At 43.8% G+C, this 22189-nt stretch overlaps 1 protein-coding gene across 1 annotated transcript in view; it reads left to right on the plus strand.

The window, feature by feature from the left end:
• MBD6 (methyl-CpG binding domain protein 6) overlaps positions 1-22189 on the plus strand; it is a 254785-nt gene that overhangs the window by 68506 nt on the left and 164090 nt on the right. Inside the window, exons 2-4 of the mRNA XM_069230809.1 lie at positions 6282-6446; positions 6907-7043; positions 10701-10803. Of these exons, the coding sequence (XP_069086910.1) occupies positions 6931-7043; positions 10701-10803 (216 nt within the window). The 5' untranslated portion in view covers positions 6282-6446; positions 6907-6930. The remainder of the gene's footprint in view (positions 1-6281; positions 6447-6906; positions 7044-10700; positions 10804-22189) is intronic.

Below are 22189 nucleotides of genomic sequence, written 5' to 3' on the forward strand. Positions count from 1 at the left end.
CAACCATACATTAGATAAAATCTATTTCAAATGCTATGAAAAATATGTATAAAGCATTAGGACGAAAGCTACTTCTCGAAGAAAAAGTCCACCATAAACCACCATTTCACATCACACATTTTCTGCACTCCTACATGAAAGGTTGTTAAGAGACAAATGGGTATGTTTAAGTCATGCATGTATGCTCCTCCCATCTTACTGAGTTTCCCCACACATCCTCTAGCCCAGTAGTTCCCGACCTGTGGTCCAGGGACCCCTGGGGGTCTGCGAACCCTCCTCAGGGTGTCTGCGACTGCTTAGAAAATTAACTAATATTAACAGATTAATAAAGTGTATATAAATAAAGTGACTTAAAGTACAAATAAAAAATTTAAAACGCACTGTAAGTGTCAACAAATTTGAAATTGGACGCCAAAAATTAAATTAATGTCCTCAAATTGATTCTTGGAAGCAGTGCAGGTGCATCAAACAGAATATAGTATGGACGGTGTGTGGATTCAATTGAATTTAGGCTCCAACCTTCCTATTCAATTTAAAATGCTTATATTTTTATTGTATTTGTTTGCAAATTTAAAAAAATGTGTTATCATTTGCGTATGTGTTTGATAGAATTCTTGTTTCTATGTTTTGTGTTTTGTTTTGCGGTCCTTATCATCGACAGTGTATAGGCCTGGGTCCCTGGCTTCCAGTAATGACTCAGTTTGTGGTCCCGGATTCCAGTATTGATTCAGAGGGGGTTCTGTAATGATAAAGTGGGGGCCCACAGGAGCCAAAAGGTTGGGAACCACTGCGCTCGCCAGTAACACCTAGTAGTTTAATACTTGTGCTTGGGTAAATTCCCCATCCCTACCATTTATTAAAGCAAAGGCATCCTTGAACCTCCAGTAATTGGCTATTAATTTACTGGTGACGTTTACTTCATACAGTACCATTGGAAAGTCCTTGTTCCCAAACATTATTGTGCTAATATCTGCTTGGAGGGTTTAGCCTGTCATTGAACTAACCAACTTAAAGAAAGAATTACCAGTACTGCTGAAGACTTTGACAGTTGAAAAACATGTGAATCTAATCCACAGATTTTTCATGCTATCTAGGGCATAGTCCATTGTCCTCAGCTTTTGATCTAGCACTCCCAGTATGTGTCATGCTAAATTCAAAGATAGTCCAGTACTGCAAAGCTCATAGTTGTACAGAGCTTCCTTCTGGAAAGTGTTAAAAGCTTTCTGAATGATTGCTGGCTCATTTGGCAGGTCACCAAGACTATTTCTTTGGTCATATCAATATTGCGGTCTTGCTGGATTATTATAAGACGTGGTTGTATTTGGTGATGTCTGCCCAAAAGAAGAGTTGAGTGGTAGTGACAGTATTATCATAAATTACTTTGGATTTGAGGATAGTTTGCTGAGGTAATTTCTAATCAATAAATATTTGAATGTTGTGAGCTGGGGAGTCTGAATTTAGTCTTAAGGGTAACACAGCTTTTAAATACTTCTTCTTGGAACAAGCTTGATGTTGTTCTGACTTGTAACTATTCTCAGATAATGCAAAATCTATCCCTGAAGAACTCTGTTATCTCCGGGCTTTCCCCAAGGGAAGTTGGTAGCCTGCAGCAGAGCTATTTTCAAATATGGCTTGCTCGCTACCGGTGTTTGATTATAATGTCATAAGGAATTTAAACTGAACTTGTTTTAAAAATGATAGACTTCCAAATATGAAAAAGATGTCACCCCTTTGGCGGTAAAAAAATAATAATAAGAAAAGAGCATTGAGGTTTCACAATTTGGAGTAAGTTCAGGTAACCTCTTTCCCAGGGACCCCAGTGACAGTCAGGAAGAGAGCAGCCACCTCTTTCCAACAGAAAAAGGAGGAGTTTGTGGTTCCTCCAGGATATCTTATTAAGTCGCTTAAATTTATATACTAATGCATCTATTTTGAGAAAATAACTAAGTAGGAAATATAAAGGGACTGGCAATAATGTTGATCCTACCTGCCAACGTGATCAGTAAATGAATCCACCTTAAAATCCATGTACTATACTCTGCATATGCCTGTTAATAGCTGATTTGAATGCTCTTATTTATTGACCAGTACACTCCCTAGATATTTGGCTTCCTCAACTCCTGTTTTGTTGGTTGACCCTGTCTTCATCTAGCAATATTTTTGGATTATAATTTTTCTATTATTTGTATTGCAGGAGGCAGATCAGTAGCATAGACTGCAACAGTGTTGACATAAACTGTACAGCTGACCTGACGGCTGTTGCCGGTGACTGCAGGAATTAACTTGTGTAGATTCCTAATAAATGGCTTAATGTATAGAGCATATACAATGAGAGATAGTGGGCAGCACCTTTTATTATCACTGATGCAAACAGTATGCTGTTAATCAGTACCTTAGCAAAAGGTGCATTGTAGATTCCCTGAACCCATCTAATAAAGGTTGGACTGATATTCACCCTACTAACTGCCTACAAGAATGTCCATGACGCCTGATTGAATGGTTTGTCTGTATTTAGCAGTGAAATGTGGGTTGGATCATTTAACACCTGTGCTGGGTCTATCAAAGCCATGGCCAACTCATGTGGGAGGTGGTGTATTTTCTGGTGCAAATCAATGTTGAAAAGATGAAGCGAGGTGCAAACACCCTGACTATTCTATTTGTGAGTATTTAAGAGTACCTTCCTAGGTTCGCCTTCAGTGATGACGTCTGTTGGTAAGATAGGCTTTCTAGTTGATCTTTATTATCTTTTTTCAAAAATACTAAAGTAATGGTCTCTCTCTGTTGTCTGGTACTATTCCTGAGGGCATAATCTGACTCACCATTTTGAAAAAACAGGGGAGTGATCTCTTGGGATAGTACTCTATGAAGTTCGACAAGTATAGAATCAGGGAAGGAGACCTTGCCTTAGACCAAGCTCTTGCCTAGTCACTGCTAATTATTAACTGTCAGATTGGTTTTCCATTATTTTAAGGTATAAATATCTTTGAATTTCTGCTAGTGATGTGGAAAGGGATTCTTTACTATGTAGTTATGCATAATATTGAGAGAAAATAGCTCCATTGTCCTCGTTCCATTTCAAATCTGCCCTGTTTCACCCCGAATAAAAGATATTACATTTTAGCTTTGCTCATTCGTCATAAAGGCCAGTAGCCAGCTAGGTCTCTGTCCTGTATCGTAGACTTTGGTATTTTGATGTAATGCTAACCCTGCCTTTTTGGCACTATGTACATTCTTAATCTGGCTATTGAATTCCTCTTTCTGCTGATCTAGAGGGATTTTCCTCTTTGTGCAGTCAGTTCGAGACCTAGGGTGTTGTTTAACCAGAGTGGCCAATTTTCTCAACAGATGGCATTCTTCTGCATTTTTCTCTCGTCAGCCTAATGGAAAATGCCCTGGCTGGACCTCTCATATATATCCAAGAGTTCAACTTTATAAGATACTTTATGAATCCTTAATTGTCTTGGTTGCATATTTTTTTCCAAACACATAATAAAGCTTTTGAAATCTTCCTCAAAGAATGATCCCCACGCCTTAATGCTGAACTATTGATTATTCTGAGTGGTTTTGGTGCAACAGTTGCAGAAGTAGTAGAGGAAGAAGGCAGGTACTAGCACCCTCCTCCAAATCCTCTGCCCGACATTGGCAAAAGAACCAATATTGAGGGATCTGTAGTTGAGGTACTTGTCTCTGGTGCTGAAGTCCCAAAAAACGCTAGTATTACAGGTGAAACATTTCCGAAATTGAGGCCACCCCAAAGGCATTGACAGTGGCTTTACTTTGAAAGGGCTATGTTCCATATATTTATACTGTTTAAAGCACAGTAAAGCTTGTAACGCTATAAATATATGGAACATAGCCCTTTGAAAGGCTTTGATCTGCCCTGGGTAGAAACTTTTTGAAAGTTTAAAATCTGTTCTCAGTGGCTACATGAGGCATGGAAACTTAACAAAGTTTGTTCTTATATATGAGGCACTGCTCTTGAGAATTACTCCTAGAAAGGGATGTTGAGGTTTCGCAAGATTTCTCCTTAAGTATTGCCAAGGTGAGTTTGGGCTCCCACTCATTATTGGCATTAGTACTTTTTTGATACCAAGCCTCACAGACTGTCTACTTGGAGCAAGCGCCCAAAGGTCATCTACTTCTAACACTGCAAAAATATTTCAAATCATGGCTGTTTTGAAGAGGACACAATATCCTAAAGAGTACAAAAATTCAGCAGAATCCTCCCTCAGAATGGGAAAAGCTCAGGTCTCAGAGGTGTGAAAAAAATGAACTGACCTCAGTGGCTTCCTATATACTTTCTTTGTGGCCCTTCCAAAATGCACACGAATCCAGACTCGATGTTGCACCAGAGACTTGTTACTGTTGAGGAAGAGTTTTGGATCCCATCAGATACCTACGAACAATTCACTGAAAGAATTTGCGGGAGCCAGTCTTCACTAGAGCAAAGTTTGTTTTCTTCATTCTTAAAAATTAAAACCGACACCAAACAACATTGTTTTCCATCTGTATTTACATATGAAAATTATTGAAAAACAAAAACATAGCTCCTTATCTATTTTTTCATAAACCTGAAGATTTTCATGTGATCCATCAAATGTAAAGGGAACTCTTCAAATCATGCCACTTGTTTCATTGTTAAAATTTTCAGGGGTTTGCCTGACTCGCCATCCAGGGTGCCCTCCTGAAGAGCACCAGGCCCACTTTATCCATAAGACAGTTAATGACAAACTCATGGACCTTCGATAATGTTGTTCTGATTGATAATTGTTTCCTCTGTGGATCTGCGAGCTCTGGAGTAGTGCAGCCACTGGCCGGGACACCAGAAACCTTATTATCCGTGCTGTCATGGAGGTGCGCATTGCCACTTAACGCTTCATGGTGTCTCAGCTGCCTCATCCAACAACGATTGGAGGTGATGACAAGTTTAAATGAATTGCTATGCCCACCCCTTCAATGTTAGATAACTTCTAGCCTCAGAAGTGCTCAGAAAATCCAGATACGCATCATACAAAATGTTATCAAAGGTAAACATTCTCTGCTGCTACTCGCTGCATTTTCTCTGCAGATTCATGTTTGAAACATTCACCAGCGGTACTCAATTATTTGGATGACTACGTTGTGGGTAATTGTGGATGTTTCTAAGAAATATGACTGTCTAAAGGTAGAGCATTCTAGGTGACTGGAAAGATGTACTGCTTCGGGATAATGCTGTGTAATGAAGGCACAGTTGGTAGACGCACTCTATATTGTTGGGGTGTTTGAGGGAAGATACCCTTGTGTGCCATGCTGTATGCTTGTTCATTTTCATATTATTTTTCTTATACTGTTCGTTACTGGTTAAGTCAACATTTTTGAAGTGCAATGCCTCGACCCCGTGATTAAGTAGGTAGTTATACAGAAGCCTGCTTCCGATCTCCTAATTCATTCATTCATTGTATTGCATTCCCCTTCATTTCTGCGTCCCCCTTTTTCCACTGCTTAATTGCCTTTTCTTCTATTTGTTTCTTTCCTTTGCTATTATTTCCCTTGCGCCCCTTTCTTCGCCTGCCTCTTCCCCTCGTTCTGCCTCCTCAGCGGTGTCCCTTCTTTTATTCAAGCGCCTCTCGCATTCCTTTGTTGCTTATTCCTCTGCTCCTGCCCTCTTACCTTCCTTTACCTCTTTCGTCGTCCATCACTCTCCCTTACCGAGTATCACTCCTTTCCCCACCTTCCTCTCTGCTCTCATTCTTTCCCACCCTCTCTTCTCTTTGATTTCTTTCTTGCCTTCCTCCTTAGCCATTCTGCCCGACCTTCTTTCCCTCCTTCCCTCTTTCTTTTCCCTCTTACCTCCCTTCCTTCTCTGTCCATATTATTTTACTCTCCTTACTTCCCCACGCTGTTCTCCAGCTTCCCCTTCTCTCCTCTTGTTCTGTCTTCGCCCGTTCGTTCTCTTGTTTTTCTTCCCTTCCCTCTGTCCCCGCCACCTCTCCTTTGAACCTTCGAGCCCGCTCTCCCCTATCGTGTACTTTCTTTCATTCGCCGGAGTTCATGTCTTCCTTCTTTCCTGCCCTTTTACCCTCGTCCTCTCCTGTCTTACCGCCGCACTGCAAAATCTCTTCCTCCATCCTTTCCAGCTTTCCTTGTCTGCCTCGCTTTTGCCCTTTCCACATCTTCTTTCACTTTCCATATACTTTTTCTTCTGTTCTCTTTTCTAATTTTTTCTTATTCTCCTCTATAGCCCCCCACTCCCCCAATTTAATGATTTAAAATTGTTGTTTAATGTAGTTTTTTCTGTTTAGGTGATGGTGACAATGGCTTTGTAACACTTTAAGAGGAGGGCTCTGGAGGCCGGAAGTTCAGAGGGAAGCTGCCTGCCGAGACCTCTCTGCCCAGGCCAGCTTACATGTCCCTCATCATGGATCTTTTACAGACTTAACGCAAAGGATCTTTGCAGAAATGAACAGGTAGACGTTTATTAATAGTCCATTCTGTGAATTGTCATGAATTCTTATGTAGTTCGAGTCCAGAACGAGCTGCACGCCAAGGATGTAAATGGCTTGTTAACCTTGCAGTTTTTGGAGTGCGCCTTGCTTAGGCGCCGTATGTTCCCTAACCGCCAATCCAGTCGTGGTCTGCATTTTTGATACTAGCAAGCCAAAATGCGCCATGTTTCCAGCTTTCTGGGCCGTTTCCTTTCTATATTTGTATCTGAGCTCAGTTGCTGTTTGCTCAGGGAGGTGTGAGCGAGTGGGTGGGTGCGGAGACAAGAGGCCTGTGAAAAACTATTTGCGCTGGCGATGCAAGGGCTTCAACACCTGTCCCTGCAAAAGAGCTGGCAGTGCCGAGGTGGCACTGAAGGAGCAGGGAGGACAATGGAAGAGGTAAACCCATGAAACGAATGCAATGTGCCCACTCTTTTTACAGGTACAAGAAAGAAGATAGAGCAAAATGAATGGAGCCACTGAGAGTGGAGGAGGAGATACAGAGGCAGGGTGCCAGGCGATCCAGGTGCCCGTCGGGTGGCATCGGCGAGAAGTGCAGAACACCGTGGTCTACATCAGGTACGGATTGACTCCTCACGCTTCATTACTTAACTTAGCTATCCTTATTATTCTGTTCACAGAACTTTACAGAACCATTTCACACTCTATTACAGAACTAAACACAGCCTGCTTCTGTTATACGCTGCCTTGTTTTAAATTGCGTTGCACGCTTAATGAACCTGTTCACCCAGCTCTTCAGAAATATAAAGACATCTGGGGTCTGAAATAATGTCTCATTACGGTTCCTAATGAGAATGTACAAAGCCACTATAGATACGCCCATATGACAGTGCCTTGAAACCTCATTTCACTTGGTAGTAGGGCAAATCCCAGTATGTCGGCCTATTTGGGACCATTAGCCTTGAATGTTTTTTGGCAGCCTTTTCACACTTGGTTCAGTTCTTATCCCGAATGGCTTCTTGCTCACATTGGGAGAAAGGTAGATGTTGATCTCACCAACAGCAGAACATAAACACTTTAGTCCGTTGCCTACATAAAGACGCCTTGTTATTTCCATCATGAACTCACCATGATTTTGACTGCTTCCTCAGAGTTCGAAAATCCTAACCTTTGAGTGACCAAGTAAGTAACTACAGGCTGTTCATTTGTTGGTGATTAACATACAGGCTAACTCTGTACATCCTTCTAACGAGGAAGATTTCTGTGTCCCACCTTTTCCTTGGCCTCTTTGGGAACATTACCCTCATGGTTGTCTGAAACGTTTTTGGGGCCTATTGAGGATCATATTTCTAAACCCTGTTGTACATGTGGCTGTTATACAGATTGGTGATGTTTATGACACACATGCTTCTCATGCCTTTGATGGGGGAAGTAAGCTTGGCCTCTTAGCTTGCCAGTTATCCAACTGATTGATCTGGAACTCTCTCACATTCTACAACCAAATGCAGATCCCATTCATATGTTCCATTGGAGGCGTTCAGCAGCGCACAATTCTGCCCTCTTTACAGATTCTTAAGCTGTTCCCACCAAAATGGATCCTAGCATACCTTCGTTTTCACCAAAATTGTCTGCAATTGCAGTGACCACCGAGTACTTGATAGCCATTGGAGAGACCCCATCGTGCCTACCCCCATGCCTTTTGTCTTACATGGTATGAAAACCAGTAGTATCTGCTTCATATCCAGATCCCCCTCTAGAACCGACCCTCCGACATACTGAATATGATGTAGGCAGCAGATTTGATTTTCAAAAGTAAAAATAATGCCCTGACTAGTGAATGATTGTCATTGTTTTGTGAAGTACTGTAAACCTTTCCTGGGACATACCTTTCAGGTGCCAATTGTCCAGGTACAGAAAAGCCTACACTTGTTTTAGTCTTAAACGTAGTTCTGCTAAAAAGGCCACCTGATGTGTGTGAAAGCTTATGCTTGAGACCGTGGGAAAGGTCTCTGAATTGCGAGCACACCCCTTCCTCCATGAAATGCAAGTTTTTTCACAGTTTTGGCTGGAATAGGTATTTGGTGGGTTACCATCAATTCCATTTCAGCAACACCATTGGCATGTGTGCCATAGACATCTCCATAGTTTCGTTTTTTTTCCTTCAAATTATGCGTTGTAGGCTTTCAAGTTTAATATGGGATAAAGTTTTCCTGTCTCCGTTTTGAGAATAAGAAATTATCAGGAGGTGGGTCATGCATGCAATACGTCCAATGGTAAATCTTTGGCATGGTTTATTTACATCTGGCTTTCCACTTCTGTAAGTCTTCATCTTAATTTCTCTCTTTTTATCCTATCTGGGGAAGGGAAGTTTGAAGGAAATTTTGTGAAGCTCAACAACCCCACCCCTGCAGCTCACCCCTCCCCCCCCCCCCCATTTTTGATGATCTAATGGATCCGCCCCCGTTCCAAGATTCTGCTTTGAATCCCTGTGCTATAAAATGGTTGCATGTCTTTGTGTGTTTCGTGGGAGTTCTAGAGTCTGACTCCTGTGGTATTTTCTTTTGCTTTACTTGTCTGCTGCATCCAGTAGATCTTTTATACAATGGTTCCTCTGAAGAGGGTCCTGCAAAGAGGGATCTTTATTGAGTAGTTCGAGGCATCAATTGATGTCTTTGTAGTCTGTAGAATGGTTTAGTAAATGCTGAAAAGCCTGCTTCTTTTGCTGTCTGCCTGGATTCTTTAACCTCTCTGGGGTATGGACCACTTTATCTACAAATAATTCTCTAAATGCTTCTAAATAGAGGTGAATCTTAAACTTCTTTCAAATGTTGGCTACAGATTCTTGGAAAGTCTCAGCAAAAAGCAAACAAATGTTGTTGTATTTGAGTCCGATGTGCAGGATGCTTGCTACTTGGCCAGGCACAGACCTTCTGTTGCACGGAATGCTTCAGATCCTAAGAAAACAAAGCTTTTCACAAAAGTTTAATGTATGAAGGGTGTTCATTTAAGAGTAGTGGGGACTACCTTGCTACAAAATATGGAAAGGGAAGTGTTGCTACCATCTAACACACATCCTACATCAGGTCCTCCTGGTTTGACTCAAAGTGCGTCCCCCAAATCCTTATGTCAAAACGTTCTTCCAAATGGTAAGAGCTTCCATCTGTACTTTTGCTCTTGGGTTGTAAGATCCCTTAGTCTAACAAAATTTGAGATGCCATATAGTTGTGGAAGTATGTGCATTAATGCTTATGCGTCTGGCTCAATGGAACGTCCATGAGTGCCCTAAGCTCCATTCCAAGCACAATAGGATGAAAAGTTGAGGAATCCACCACAACTATAGACTCTGTACTTGTCCTACTGAAGTCCGAATCCAAATCAACAAGCTAGATATGTTGCTCACCGGATTCCTGAACTGGCTGTAATTTTCCTTCTGGTTCTGGGAAGGAGTCTTACTCTCTTTAAAAGAACCTTATTGTCAGGAAGGTTTAGGGTTCACTTCAAGAACTGGCCCGTTTCATTTCATATTATTTCTGCACTTGTCTTTCTAATGAGAGTCTTTGTCCTAAAAAGGAAAGTAGCAAAGCGGTTCCCTGTTTGCAGACTGCCTACGACTTTCAGGGGCATACTTGCCCTGGTTATTAATATTCTTTCCCTAGTGCTGTGAATCTGCGGAGTTTACTCTTAGGAAAGCATTGTTAATAAGGCTGTGATGTCGAACCCAGAACTACAACATAGAAAGTTCATAGTCTTTTTTTGGCATCCTTTTCGCAGTTGGTTTAGATCTTGTACTACATGGCTTCTTGCTCACACTGGGAGAAATAAACAACAATTGATACAGTGTTAACTTTTGTGAGTGTTGGAACTATAGGGTTGTTAGGACCATTGGGCATGGCTCAACTGAACATTCCGGAGTACTCATAGCAGAGAAAAGAGTGTAGATGCATTAGGACACCGTGGCAGCCTTTATGCCGAATAATGTTGTTCCATCCCGTCAATATGGCTCAATGCCAGTAGGACACTGGGAGGTAAGCAGTGCCCTGCAGTGCTGTCAGAGTGTCAAAAAGCTGTGTGACTCTCAGCCTGTGACCGGTTTGTTTGACACAGATTGTGTAGTGTGCTTAGCATCTAATAGACTTGTTCCTTTTCGCTTAAGTTTTGTGACATCCCATCGTTTTAATACTCTGGTCCCTGATATCAATACTCTTTTGTAGACAGATTTGTATGAATTTAAAACTTTGTAAAACTCAAAGTAACTTTTCTTTTTCTCATCTCTAGTCCTAGTGGTACAACTCTTACCTCACCGGAGCAGATCAGGAACTACTTGCTGGCAGACGGCACCTGCAAGTGTGGCCTGGAATGCCCCCTGAACATCCACAAGGTGAGCTTATAATGCACCCTGGGTTCACTTTGGGTTCTGTTTCCATAAATAGCTGGGAGCTATTGATCTTGTTCTTTCTCTGTGCTTAGAGTTCATTGCAGTGGAGAGGATGGAGGGGAACTTTATGGCGCACACTGGTGGAAATGCTTGAGGTGTGAGCAATTATGAGAATATTTCAGGTGAAGATTGCACAGGAAAAACAATTTACAAAAAAATCAGCAAGAGCTTTAAAAACACTGGTCGTGTCTTCAAAGCCATAAAATGCTTTCCATTTTAATCTGGTGATACATTTTATTGGGTTTCACTCTTTAATTTTTTTAAAATAGATTTTACCAGTTAAACTTACGATAATGTTTTTGCGGGGCACAAGAGGAAATGTATGCATTTGTTAAAGTTCACAGAAAACAAGTCTTTAATCACTTTATCCTGAGGTGACTCCTTTAGCATTTGACATATTCTTATATTATTGCTTATACATTAATGTTTGCAGGTAATGCACTGATGGTTTCTGACATTAAAAGCTATCACAGCATGTTACAATATTTAATAAATCTGTAATGCAGAGATGAACCAGTTGAAACCTTAGCCTCTATTTCTTATTATCTTCTGATCCACATTCCCATTTACTGATCATTTGGTTGATAGTGACATCAGAAGCTTGACCTAGAAGGCTACTATCCAAACCCAGTACTAGCACTAATTGTTTGTTCCTGCTCCGGCTCATTTTGTTGCATCTTCACACTTTATTCATCTTTCTTATTTCACAGCCATATCACATATTCTCCAATTTCACAGAATTAATCCTTTCTCAAACCTTTTTTCTGCAAAATACTCAAAGAATCAATTTTCCTGTCTAGGTTTGATTGTTTTTCTTATTTTTGGGCTTTATCACTTCAATTTAAATTAGTTTATCATGGGGTGGGTCTATTATTGGAAGTTATGGAACATGATATGATTTACTACAGAAAGCTAATGCCATCACTATAAAATTTTACGTTTGGTTGCAGATAAGGCATTTGTAGCAAATACATTTTTGGTCAAATCTTTGGTCATATGTTGGGTGTTGTTAAAAATCAGTATTATGATATATTTAAAATGTTTACATTCAACTGGGGAATGTTATAATCGTCTTGAACTTCTGTTGCCTATTATTAGCCTGGAACCACGGCTACATTATAAAGTAAAGCAATGAATGAAAGAAAAGTAGGCAAAAAGTAGTTCAGTACCTTACTCTAGTAATATAGTGCTCTTTGCCTCCAAACCTCCAACTAAAACTCTGATTATTAGAGGCCCACTGTCCCTCTTTATTTCCTCTTACTCAGTTCGGAAACCTTAAATATACACTTAAGCCTAAATCATTATCCAGTGGATACACTTTCCTCAAGACATCCATAGGTAGTTGAAAAATTGCTTTTCTCAAGTCTGATTACAAAGATCAACATCAAAGGACAGATTTGTCTCCTCCAATATGAAAATAGGCTTGCAAAGCACCCAATCTTCACTAAGCAAGGTATCACTTCCACATTAAGACTAAACAGTCACCTGGTTGATAGAAATAGGAGACTGAATAGTAACCTGATTGTTCAGTAATTAGTGAAACGGAAACACAAGATTTGCTAAGAGAAAGACAATAAAAAAGTAAGCCTGAAAAGGTGAAACTAATATATTTGTGCATCTCCGCTCCACAGTATGATTGTTTATCAAACATATTGAGTACACAAGTTTTACATGCAAAAATAGCATTCAAAACGTTGACAATCATAAAATTGTTAAGTTAAGAATATGTTGGGAAATCAGATTTTGCAGCTTGATTTTTTTTTCTTGATTTACATGCTCTGCATCTATTGGCTGAGTCCTGAACCCTCTATGCTCTTGTAGTCGTCTCTTTTCTCATTCTCCATTTTTATTTATTTTTTATTTATTATTGTTGTTGGGCGTCAACTGTTTCCACCATTTGGTGCTTAGTGCAGCCTCCTCCTTATGTCAGACGTCTGTCCCTGAAGCCTCTGCTCGTGGTCGCCATCTTCAGATTCTTTTATTCTGCCGTGTGGCCTGGAAGTATCGCTAAAGGCTGTCCAAAGGTTAAAGAACGAAGGTGGTGGATCGTCGAGTGAAATTCGAGGTTGCAGGGGAAAGAAACACTGCAAGAGCAAGACCAACAAAATATTGTTGTAAAATCAACTTATTTGCTCAGAAGAACACCGAGGTAGGGGGGGGCATGTGAACAGCTGTCGGGAGAAGGCCAAAGAATGCAGAGGGAGGGAGCCCCCATTTCTGAAGGAGATGAAAAACACGCCTTTCCGATTCTGTTCAGAGTGCCATCACAACTTTGCACAGAGACACAACCATCAGGTGTGTAATCTGTGCCTCCCGAAAGACCACAATACAGAGAACTGTGAAACTTGCGCAGAGTTCAAGCCTAAAGCACAGAGAGCAAGGGAGATGCAGAGAAAAGCGCACTACTGCATGCAGGGGCAGAAAGACACTCCATTGTTTTTTTAATGCTTTATCTATGATCTTCCCAGTAAGGAAAAAAATTAAAAAAATACTCATTCTTGTAATTCTGCCAGTCAATAAAAGTACGAGTCATGGACCTGGTAAAATTGTAGTAATTAAACGTCACTAGACAAATTTGTGTGGTCAGTTGCAGGATTTCCCTAGAAAGGGCCTAGACTCAAATGAGAGGGAGAGGTGACACTTGGCAAGCCAGCAGCTAAGAGCTTAGTGTGCAGATTATGAGGGTGGCATAAGGGGGATAGAGGGGAGCCGGGGTGCCCGACAAGCAGTAAATAGGTACGGAGCGGTTTCCACATGTTTGTGGGTAGGGAAGTAGGGGGTTGAAGCGTAGCATACAATTCACTTGTGTCAAAGTAAGCTAGGCTGCCAAGTCATGTTTTGGCGGTAGGGGGATGGCGAGAGAGCTAGTGAAAAGCCACCTCACGCTTCGCCAACAGGAGGGGAATGACGGTGAACTGCTGCATTACTTTAAGGCTATCCTGCACATAACCCAGTAAGGCCAAGAGGGGTTCGGGATTATAGGTAGTTAGATCACCTATGCTAGTGTGTCATAAATTGATTGCCAGAAAGTTGCAACTGACGGACACATCCAGGTACGATGGGAAAAGTCCGCCTTCAGGGAGGAGCAGCGCAGACAGGCAGATTACCTTAAAGGGGCCAAGTTAGCAAGGAAACTGGGTATGATATGCATCCTATGTATAAATTTTAAATTAAGGAGTGTGTGGTAGTAGTTAGAGGACACCAGGCGGGTCTGTGTGCAGCATGCGGACCATACCTTATCAGTGAGTGCATGACCCAGGTCAGATTCCCAGCCTGTTGGAGTTTAATGTCAATGGAGGGGGGAAGGGCGAGACATGAGGTAAAACCTGGATACTAGTCGACATTTGGTCTCCACAGTTATGATAGAGGTTAATGGGGGAAACTCGGGAGGTGCTAATGGGTATGTCGGTGTCACTGCACATAATAAAACAGTCTATCCTAGTGAGTGCCAGGAAGCCGACTCCGTCCGTTACGTCCACCATATGACCCGCCGGGAACAAGTCAGCAAAGGTATGTAGCAAGTGTTTGTTAAGGGTGTGACGTACGATCAACTCATTGGTTATAGGTAGCCAAGGATTATAGGGGAGTGGCAGCAGTGGGGAGTATAAGAGGGGGGCTTGTAGCATCCGGAGCAATTTCGTCCAGGCCCATCTGGAAGCGGAGACTAACTGAATGTCCGCAGGATCTAATGGGTGCCCGTCAGGGAAGAGGGAAACAAGTGCGGTCAGGAAAACTAGGTCGGCTTCAGGTTTCTTATAAGGAATCTGTGCATCAGGATGAAAACAATAGTATTGGCACTGGGCCACCAAATAATAAAGGTGCATGTGTGGCACCCCGAGCCCCCCATGATGCAGTGGCTTTGCCAGCGCGTCCCAACCCACTCTGGGCGCCGCCCCGCCCATATCAGTTTGAGAAGAAGGCCGTGTAGGGAGGCAAAGAACTTGTTAGGAAGCCAAATGGGAATATTAAGAAACAAGTATAAAAACCGTGGGAGTATGACAATTTTAATGATAGCGACTGTGGTCAATTTGGGACGTCAGTTTGTCAATGGCAGGGCCATATTTACGCCTGATCACCTGTTTCTTGCCTCTGTGTAGCATAACACTGAGGTAGCTCACCGGGCCCATACACCAAGACAGCGGGAACTCACTTTGAAAAGGGATGGTAGAATCAGTCAGCGGAAATAACTTGAATTGGGACCAGTTAATACATTGGCCCGAAAGAACTCCAAGGCGGGTAAATTCACGTAGGAGTGGTTGAAGATTATCAGCAAGATGCCTAATAAACAATAAGATGTCATTAGCATATAATGAAAGAAGGAGTGGGCCATTGCGGGACTGGATCCCACAGTGGCTGTGACCCTCCTGTAGTTGGCAGACCAGAGGGTCCAGTGCAATTATAAAAAAGGGAGGAGAAAGTGGGCGTCCCTGCCTGGTGCCCCTCATGACGGTGAAGGGCCCAGACAGAGAGCCGTTAGCGCAGATGCAGGCTCTAGGTTGAGAATATAACACTTTATTCATAGAAATGAAGTAAGATGGTGTGCTTAATTTGGCAAGAGTAATGTGCAGAAAGGGCCATTCCAAGGAATCAAATGCCTTTTCGGCATCTGATAACGCTACTGCAGAGGGAGTGTCAGACGAAATACGATTGAGAACTGAGAAAATGTTCAAGGAGGTCAAGCGGTGCAGACCGAAGCCTGACTGCCCCAGAGAGATGAGTTGGGCCATAAGTAGGGAGAGATGATTCACAAGGGTTTCAGCAAGAATCTTATTATCGAAAATTAATAGCAATAAGCTGTGATAGGAGCTGCAGTTACAGGTGTCCTTGCCAGTCTTAAGAAGTAATGTAATTACTGGTTCGCATAGCGATGGGGGCAGAGTGCCGATCCGCAATGCTTCTGTGTGCACAGCCAGGAAGTTGGGAGCAAGGAGATGTTTATAAAAGGTACTGGTAAAGCAATCCAGACCAGGGACCTTGTTGCCATTTGAAGAGTTGATGGCTTGTATAAATTCATCGCAGGAGATTGACTCAGCCAGGAATTGTTTTTGGGCCCTGTTTGTCCAGACCATGGCCACCTCTTTGAGGTAGGAGGACATGAAGGAGGTGTCACCAGAGAGTCTGGTGGTGTAGAAATGTATGTAGTAGCGTAAAAGATAGGCCAGGAAGTCTTCACAATTCGTGATATGGGTGCCGTCCGGTAATAGTTTCTCGGGATGCATGGGTAGCCCTTATGGGGTTTTAGAAGTCTGGCCAGTGTGCGTCCAGGTCGCTCACCCTCGCCGTAATGGCGGGCTTTGGCATATCATCCAAGGAAAAGGGACTTGCATTCAGAGAGGTCATGATATTCGGTCATTAAGGAGGTACATTGCATGGACAGTGACTGGTCATGGGGCAATGGGACGTGTTTGTCTAAGGCTTTCAATTGTGCCTCAACCCGCTCCAATTGGGAGTGAAGATCTCACAAGACGCCCGTCCGCTTGGAGATGCAGCTACCACGAATGTATGCGTTAAAGGCATCCCACAAGGTAGCTTGGGTGGGAATGGTATTAGCATTCAATTCAAAATAGTTGTTCTGATGGATACATCTACCTGTGGATTCCTCACCTTTTGAATATCCTAGTGGGCAGCACTCGACTGAAACTTTTCCATAGCTCTCCACATCGACGAAGACTTCAAAATGGAACGGCTCCGCACTCGACTCAGTCTGTTTTCATCTGAGCCATAAGAAGTCCTCGCAGGCGTGCCGACATCAGTTCCCTTTTTTCTGCGCCTTTGACGCGTAACAGTTTTCTTTGCTCTCTGAGGTGATACTTTGTTTCAAAGAGAATAGCTGCTTTTTGTCAAGTTGGTGACACTGTCTCCTCCTAAGAAATCAGGCTTTAAGCCATGTAGGGAATGCAGGGGTCTTATGTCAGTCACTGGCCCCGCATGGGGGTTGCCTTTGGTGCTTGAGCTCTGACCACAACGTTGGGGAGTGTCCGTCGTGTCAGAGCATCAATCCCAAGGCAAGAGAAGCAAAGCTTTTCCTGGTGAAGGCAAAGAAGGAGAAACAGAGTTGCAGAAGGTCACTGTCTCATCGCGCCTCGAGGTCGTCCAGGAAGGAACATAAAAAGAGATGACGCCATAGCCCTCAGCACCGGTCCTCCAGAGATGTGACTCCACAGCTGTGTATGCCTTCTCCGAAGTCAGCCGAAGGTTCTCCGTCGCCATCGCTGGTGGAGATTCCAGTGATGGCGACGCCGGTGCAGCAGTTTTCCCCAGTAAGTTCCCCAGAGCAAGAGGTAGTACCAGTGACACCAGGTCATTCTCAGCCTCAGGAGCATGAGTGAGATTTCCCAGCTTCTGGAGCGGATCCATCCCATTTTCTGAATGCCATGTATGGCATCTTCGCCAGGGCCATGATTCCTTCAGGTGCACAACAGCTGGCTCCAGGGGTCCAATGTCCTTATCTTTGGGAGAATTCTTGGCACCCTAATAGCAGGCTCCTATTCTGGCATTCTTACCAATGGCCAAGTTACCCTGGTCTTCGCTGAGGAAGATGGCTCTTTCGCCGACTGACACTCGGCAGGAATATTCTGCGCCATTGGCACCTGCTCCGACATCGAAGAAGTCTCAGCCAATGCCGCGTCATACGCCTCCAGCCTGAGTTGGTTCTGCACCGTCAGTATCCGAGTCGCCAATGTCGCGGATGCCGCTTTATACTCTTCTGACGCCTTTGCTGGAGTTGCTAGTGTTGAGGCTTAGGTCCAGGAGAGAAGCTATGAGGCGGTTGGAGAAAGAACAATATCTAGCCTCACATCGTGATCCAGACCTTGAAGAAAGCAAGATTATTTCCCCAAATCAAGATTTTGTGGGAATAGATGTGGCTAGTGGTTAGGACTCTTCCCCGGAGTGGGTGTCATTACCTCCACAGGAGTTGCCTTCACCTGAAGTAACTTCTTACCTCACAGTCCTCCGTAAAATGGCTGATATGTTAGACTTGTCTTTCCCAACAGCAGAGATGAGATCCAGTTTATTGGCGGAGGTCCTTCACTCTACGATTTCATCCTCAGTGCCCTTGCTGCCATTCAACGAGGCTTTGACAGAACCAATATTGGAAGTATGGCAGAAGCCTTTGTCTGCTCCAGCGGTATCTAGAGCAATCTCTAGCTGATATAAAACTGCACCGGGTGATCCTGAGTTCTTGAGTCATCATCCGACATTGGAGAGTTTGGTGGTGCAGGCTTCATGCTCTTCAAAGTCCGCGCCTGGGTCCTTTCTGTCTGCCACCAGCTGAAAGAGGGTCAAAAAGGATGAAACAGACAGCAAAAAACATTTTTTTTCGTCTAGTAGTATGGCGCTAAAATCAGTGAATGCCACATGCTTGCTGGGTCTCTATGTGCACATGCCCTTATGGACTCATCTAGATCTGTCCTTGTGAAACTTCTGGATGATTTGCAGGGACATTTTTTTGGAACTGTTAAATGACAGCACAGCCAGGCTGCGGCTAAGCAAATCATTTAGTCGGGCCTGGATACGGATGACTCGGTAGCTAGGACAATGGGTACATCAGTCGCCACAAGGTGACATGCCTGGTTGAGGGGTTCTGGTTTACCCACCAGTGTACAGAATAGCCTGATGGATTTACCTTTTGACAGTTGGGGCGAGCCAGATTCGGCCCTGGAAAGGTTTAAGGAGATCAAAGCCACTGCTAAATCCTTGGGCTTTCAGTCTCTCTCGCGAGCCTATAGACAGCTGCGTAGGTTCTGGCGGTTTGGAGGAAATTACTCTTTTCGAGGGAGGCAGCAGTCAGCCAGTCCCCAGTATATGGCATATAGAGGGCGTGGCAGAGCAAGACAGAGAGGTGCAGACCATCAGCCTAACACCTCTTCTTCTGCCTCCCCGGCCAATAATGCAGGAAAGCAACCCTAGTTTCATCATCTTGCAGCATGCTTTGCATGTGGGAGGGTGGCTGATTCATTTTCAACAACAATGGATGTCCATAACACTGGCCAATTGGGTGCTGGGCATTGTCGAAAATGGATATGCCCTACCATTCCAAGAGTCTTTCCCCCCCTTTCCACCACAACACAGTTATTGTTCGTAGAACATCTAGATTTGCTCCTGCAGCAAGTCCAAACCCTACTTTCAGAGGGCGGAGTAGAGTTGATTCCAGAGCAGGAAAAGGGGTCAGGGATGTTATTTGAGATATTTCCTGATTCCCAAAAAGGAGGGGTCTTTACATCCAATCCTGGACCTAAGGATTTTGAATTCTTTCCTCAAGCAGGAAAAATTAAAAACGCTGACCCTGGCTCACGTTCTTCTTGCGCTGGACTAAGAGGACTGGATGGTTTCTACCGACTTGCAGGATGCAAATTTCCACATCCCTATTCTGCAGACACACAGGAAGTATGTCACGGTCACGGGAAGGAACACAACACTTTTAGTATGCCGTCCTTCTATTTAGTCTTACTTCTGCACCTCAGGTATTCATGAAGGTGATAGCAGTGGTTGTAATGCATCCCTGAAGGGGGGTGGGTGAATACTAGTATTGCCTTACCTGGACGATTGGCTGCTCAAAGCCAGGTCTCCAGAGTTGGTGCTGCACCATTTGCATTTGACAGCCCGGTTGTTGTTCAATCTGGGCTTTTAGTTAAACATGCCCAAGTCTCACCTGGAGCCCTCTCAGTGCCTTTTCATAAGGGGCAGTACTGGACACAACCGTGAATCATGTCTACCCTCCTCCTTAGATGATTCAAGACATTCAGGCTATGATTCCGATGTTTTAGAATGGAGTGGCCATTCCAGTCCTAAAGTTCCTACACCTACTCGTCTGTTCGCATCCTGTATTCTGTTGGTCACTCACGCACGTTGTCACATGAGGGCCCTCCAGTCGTACCTCCGCAAGCAGTGGTTTCAAAACAACGGAGACCTCAAGGAGACAAAAAGGATCTCCCAGGGCACTGCAGGGGATCTTCCATGGTGAAGTGTGGACAGCAACCTGACACAAGGGAAAACGTTTTGCCCTCCACCTCCGGTGACCACAGTGATAACGGATGCTTCCACTCTAGGGTGGGTAGCACATCTGGGGCATCTTGAGATCAGGGGAGTTTGGTCTTCAGTAGAACAGATATTTCACATCAATCTGTTGGAATTACAGGTGATACATCCGGCTCTCAAGGCCTTCCTCCTTTTCATTCATGGTCAGTTGGTACAAGTCTTGACAGACAATACCACTGCAATGTCGTACATCACCAGACAGGGAGGAGTAGGGTCGTATCTTCTCTGCAGAGAGGCTCTACAACTCTGGTCCAGGGACCATTGGATTTGCATAGTAGCAAACCAATTGGCCACAGTTCTCAACGTACGTGCGGACAGTCTCAGCCGGCACAGTTCAACCAACCACGAGTGACCACTTCATCAGTAGGTGGTTCTTCACGTCTTCCAGTCATGGAGGACATCTCAGGGGAGACCTGTTTGTCACTCACAAGAACGCACACTGCCTGTTGTTCTGCAGCCTCCAGTATCCTAGGCAGAGAGCACTGAGGGATGCCTTTCATTTGGACTGGAACAGCCAGTTGCTTTGCATGTTTCCACCCCATACCCTTGATTCCTCGGTTTCTGAGGAAGATTTGCCAAGTCTGGGCCCAAGTCCTATTAATAGCCCTGGATTGGCCAAGAAGGGTGTGGTACACAGACCTCCTTCAGCTTTAATTTTGCCTTCAGCTCCATCTCCCTCACAGGGCAGACCTCCTCTCGCAGTCGCAGGGGCGGGTTCTACATGCCTGGAGATTTAATGGAGGAATTTGAGTTCCTTTCCTCTTCCTGCTGATGTGGTGGATGCTATTTTATGGGCCAGGCGACACTCCACCAAAACTGTCAATGCTGGTAGATGGGCCAAGTTTGTCAAATGGTGTGAAGAGCGACATGTTGATCCTTTAAAGGCCCAGTTATCCAATGTTTTGAAATTTGCTCTTTCTTTAGCACAACAAGGTTGCGCAGTTGCAACAGTGAAATGCTATTTGTCTGCATTGTCAGCCTTTATTTGTTTGCATGACCAATATTCGTTGTTTAAATCCCCTATAGTTTTACGGTTTCTTATAGCGTTGACTAATATGTATTCCCCCCCCACTCAGGTCATCATGCCTCAGTGGGACTTAAATTTGATTTTAACGTACCTGATGGGTACACCATTTGAACCGTTACATAGATGCCCGTTGAGGCTCCTTACGATAAAGACTGTTTTTGTAGTGGCGGTCATGTCAGCTAGACATTTTAGCATGTTGCAAGCTCTGAGTGTTAAACCCCCATTTACCACTTACCATGCCAACAATGTGGTTCTGAGAACCAGGGTGGATTTGCTGCCAAAGGTTGTGACTCCTTTTTCATTTAGGGCAGTCCATCATCCTCCCGACCTTTTACCCTCCTCCCCGTTCCTCTGAGGAGGAAGGGCTGCATCGTCTGGATCCAAAGAGAGTGTTGAGCTTCTACATGGACAGGACGAGTGAATTTAGAATGGACAATCAGCCGTTCGTCATCTGCGTAGGCAAGATGAAGGGCAAAGGCGTATACAAAAGGACATTGTCGAGGTGGGTCATCCTTTGCATCAAAATGTGTTATGCTTTTTCAAAGAAAGAACCTCCTGAGGGTATAAGAGCTCATTCGACCAGAGATAAGTCTTCTACATCGGCCTTGGTTAGGAGTGTTTCAGTTGCTGATATTTGCAAGGCGGCAACTTAGGCTTCCCTCCATGCTTTCACAAGACATTACTTGCTTGGATTCAGAAGTGAGGAGGGACGGCCACTTTGCCTGATCTGTTTTGCAGGACTTCTTGGTATAGGCTGACAGGCACCCATCTTCAAGTGGGACTGCTTTGGGACGCAATTTAAAAGGTGAGGAATCCACAGGTAAATGTATCCATCAGAAAAACAAGTTACTTACCTGTGGTAACGCTTTTTTTGGTGAATACAGTATCTACCTGTGGATTCCTCACTGACCCACCTGCCTATCTGGATATGACAAGAAAATAAATGTTCGTATATATTGAATGTATTGGAAAATGGATATACCGAATGAATGTTTATATATAAGTTCTTGAGTTGAGACCGCACAGGTTGTGCTTGCGATGTTGGTATTTACCCATTCGCCACGAGGGCATGCAAAAAAGTGAGTGAAACTGATGTCTGCACGCCTGCGATGACTTCTTATGGCTCTGATGATGTCAGACGGAGTCTCGTGTGGAGCTGTTCCATTGTGACGTCCTTATCGACATGGAGAGCTATGGAAAAGTTTCAGTTGAGTGCTGTGCACTGGGATAGTCAAATGGTGAGGAATCTACAGGTAGATACTG

Source organism: Pleurodeles waltl, chromosome 4_2 (assembly GCF_031143425.1).
Source record: "Pleurodeles waltl isolate 20211129_DDA chromosome 4_2, aPleWal1.hap1.20221129, whole genome shotgun sequence".
Lineage (NCBI taxonomy): Eukaryota > Metazoa > Chordata > Amphibia > Caudata > Salamandridae > Pleurodeles > Pleurodeles waltl.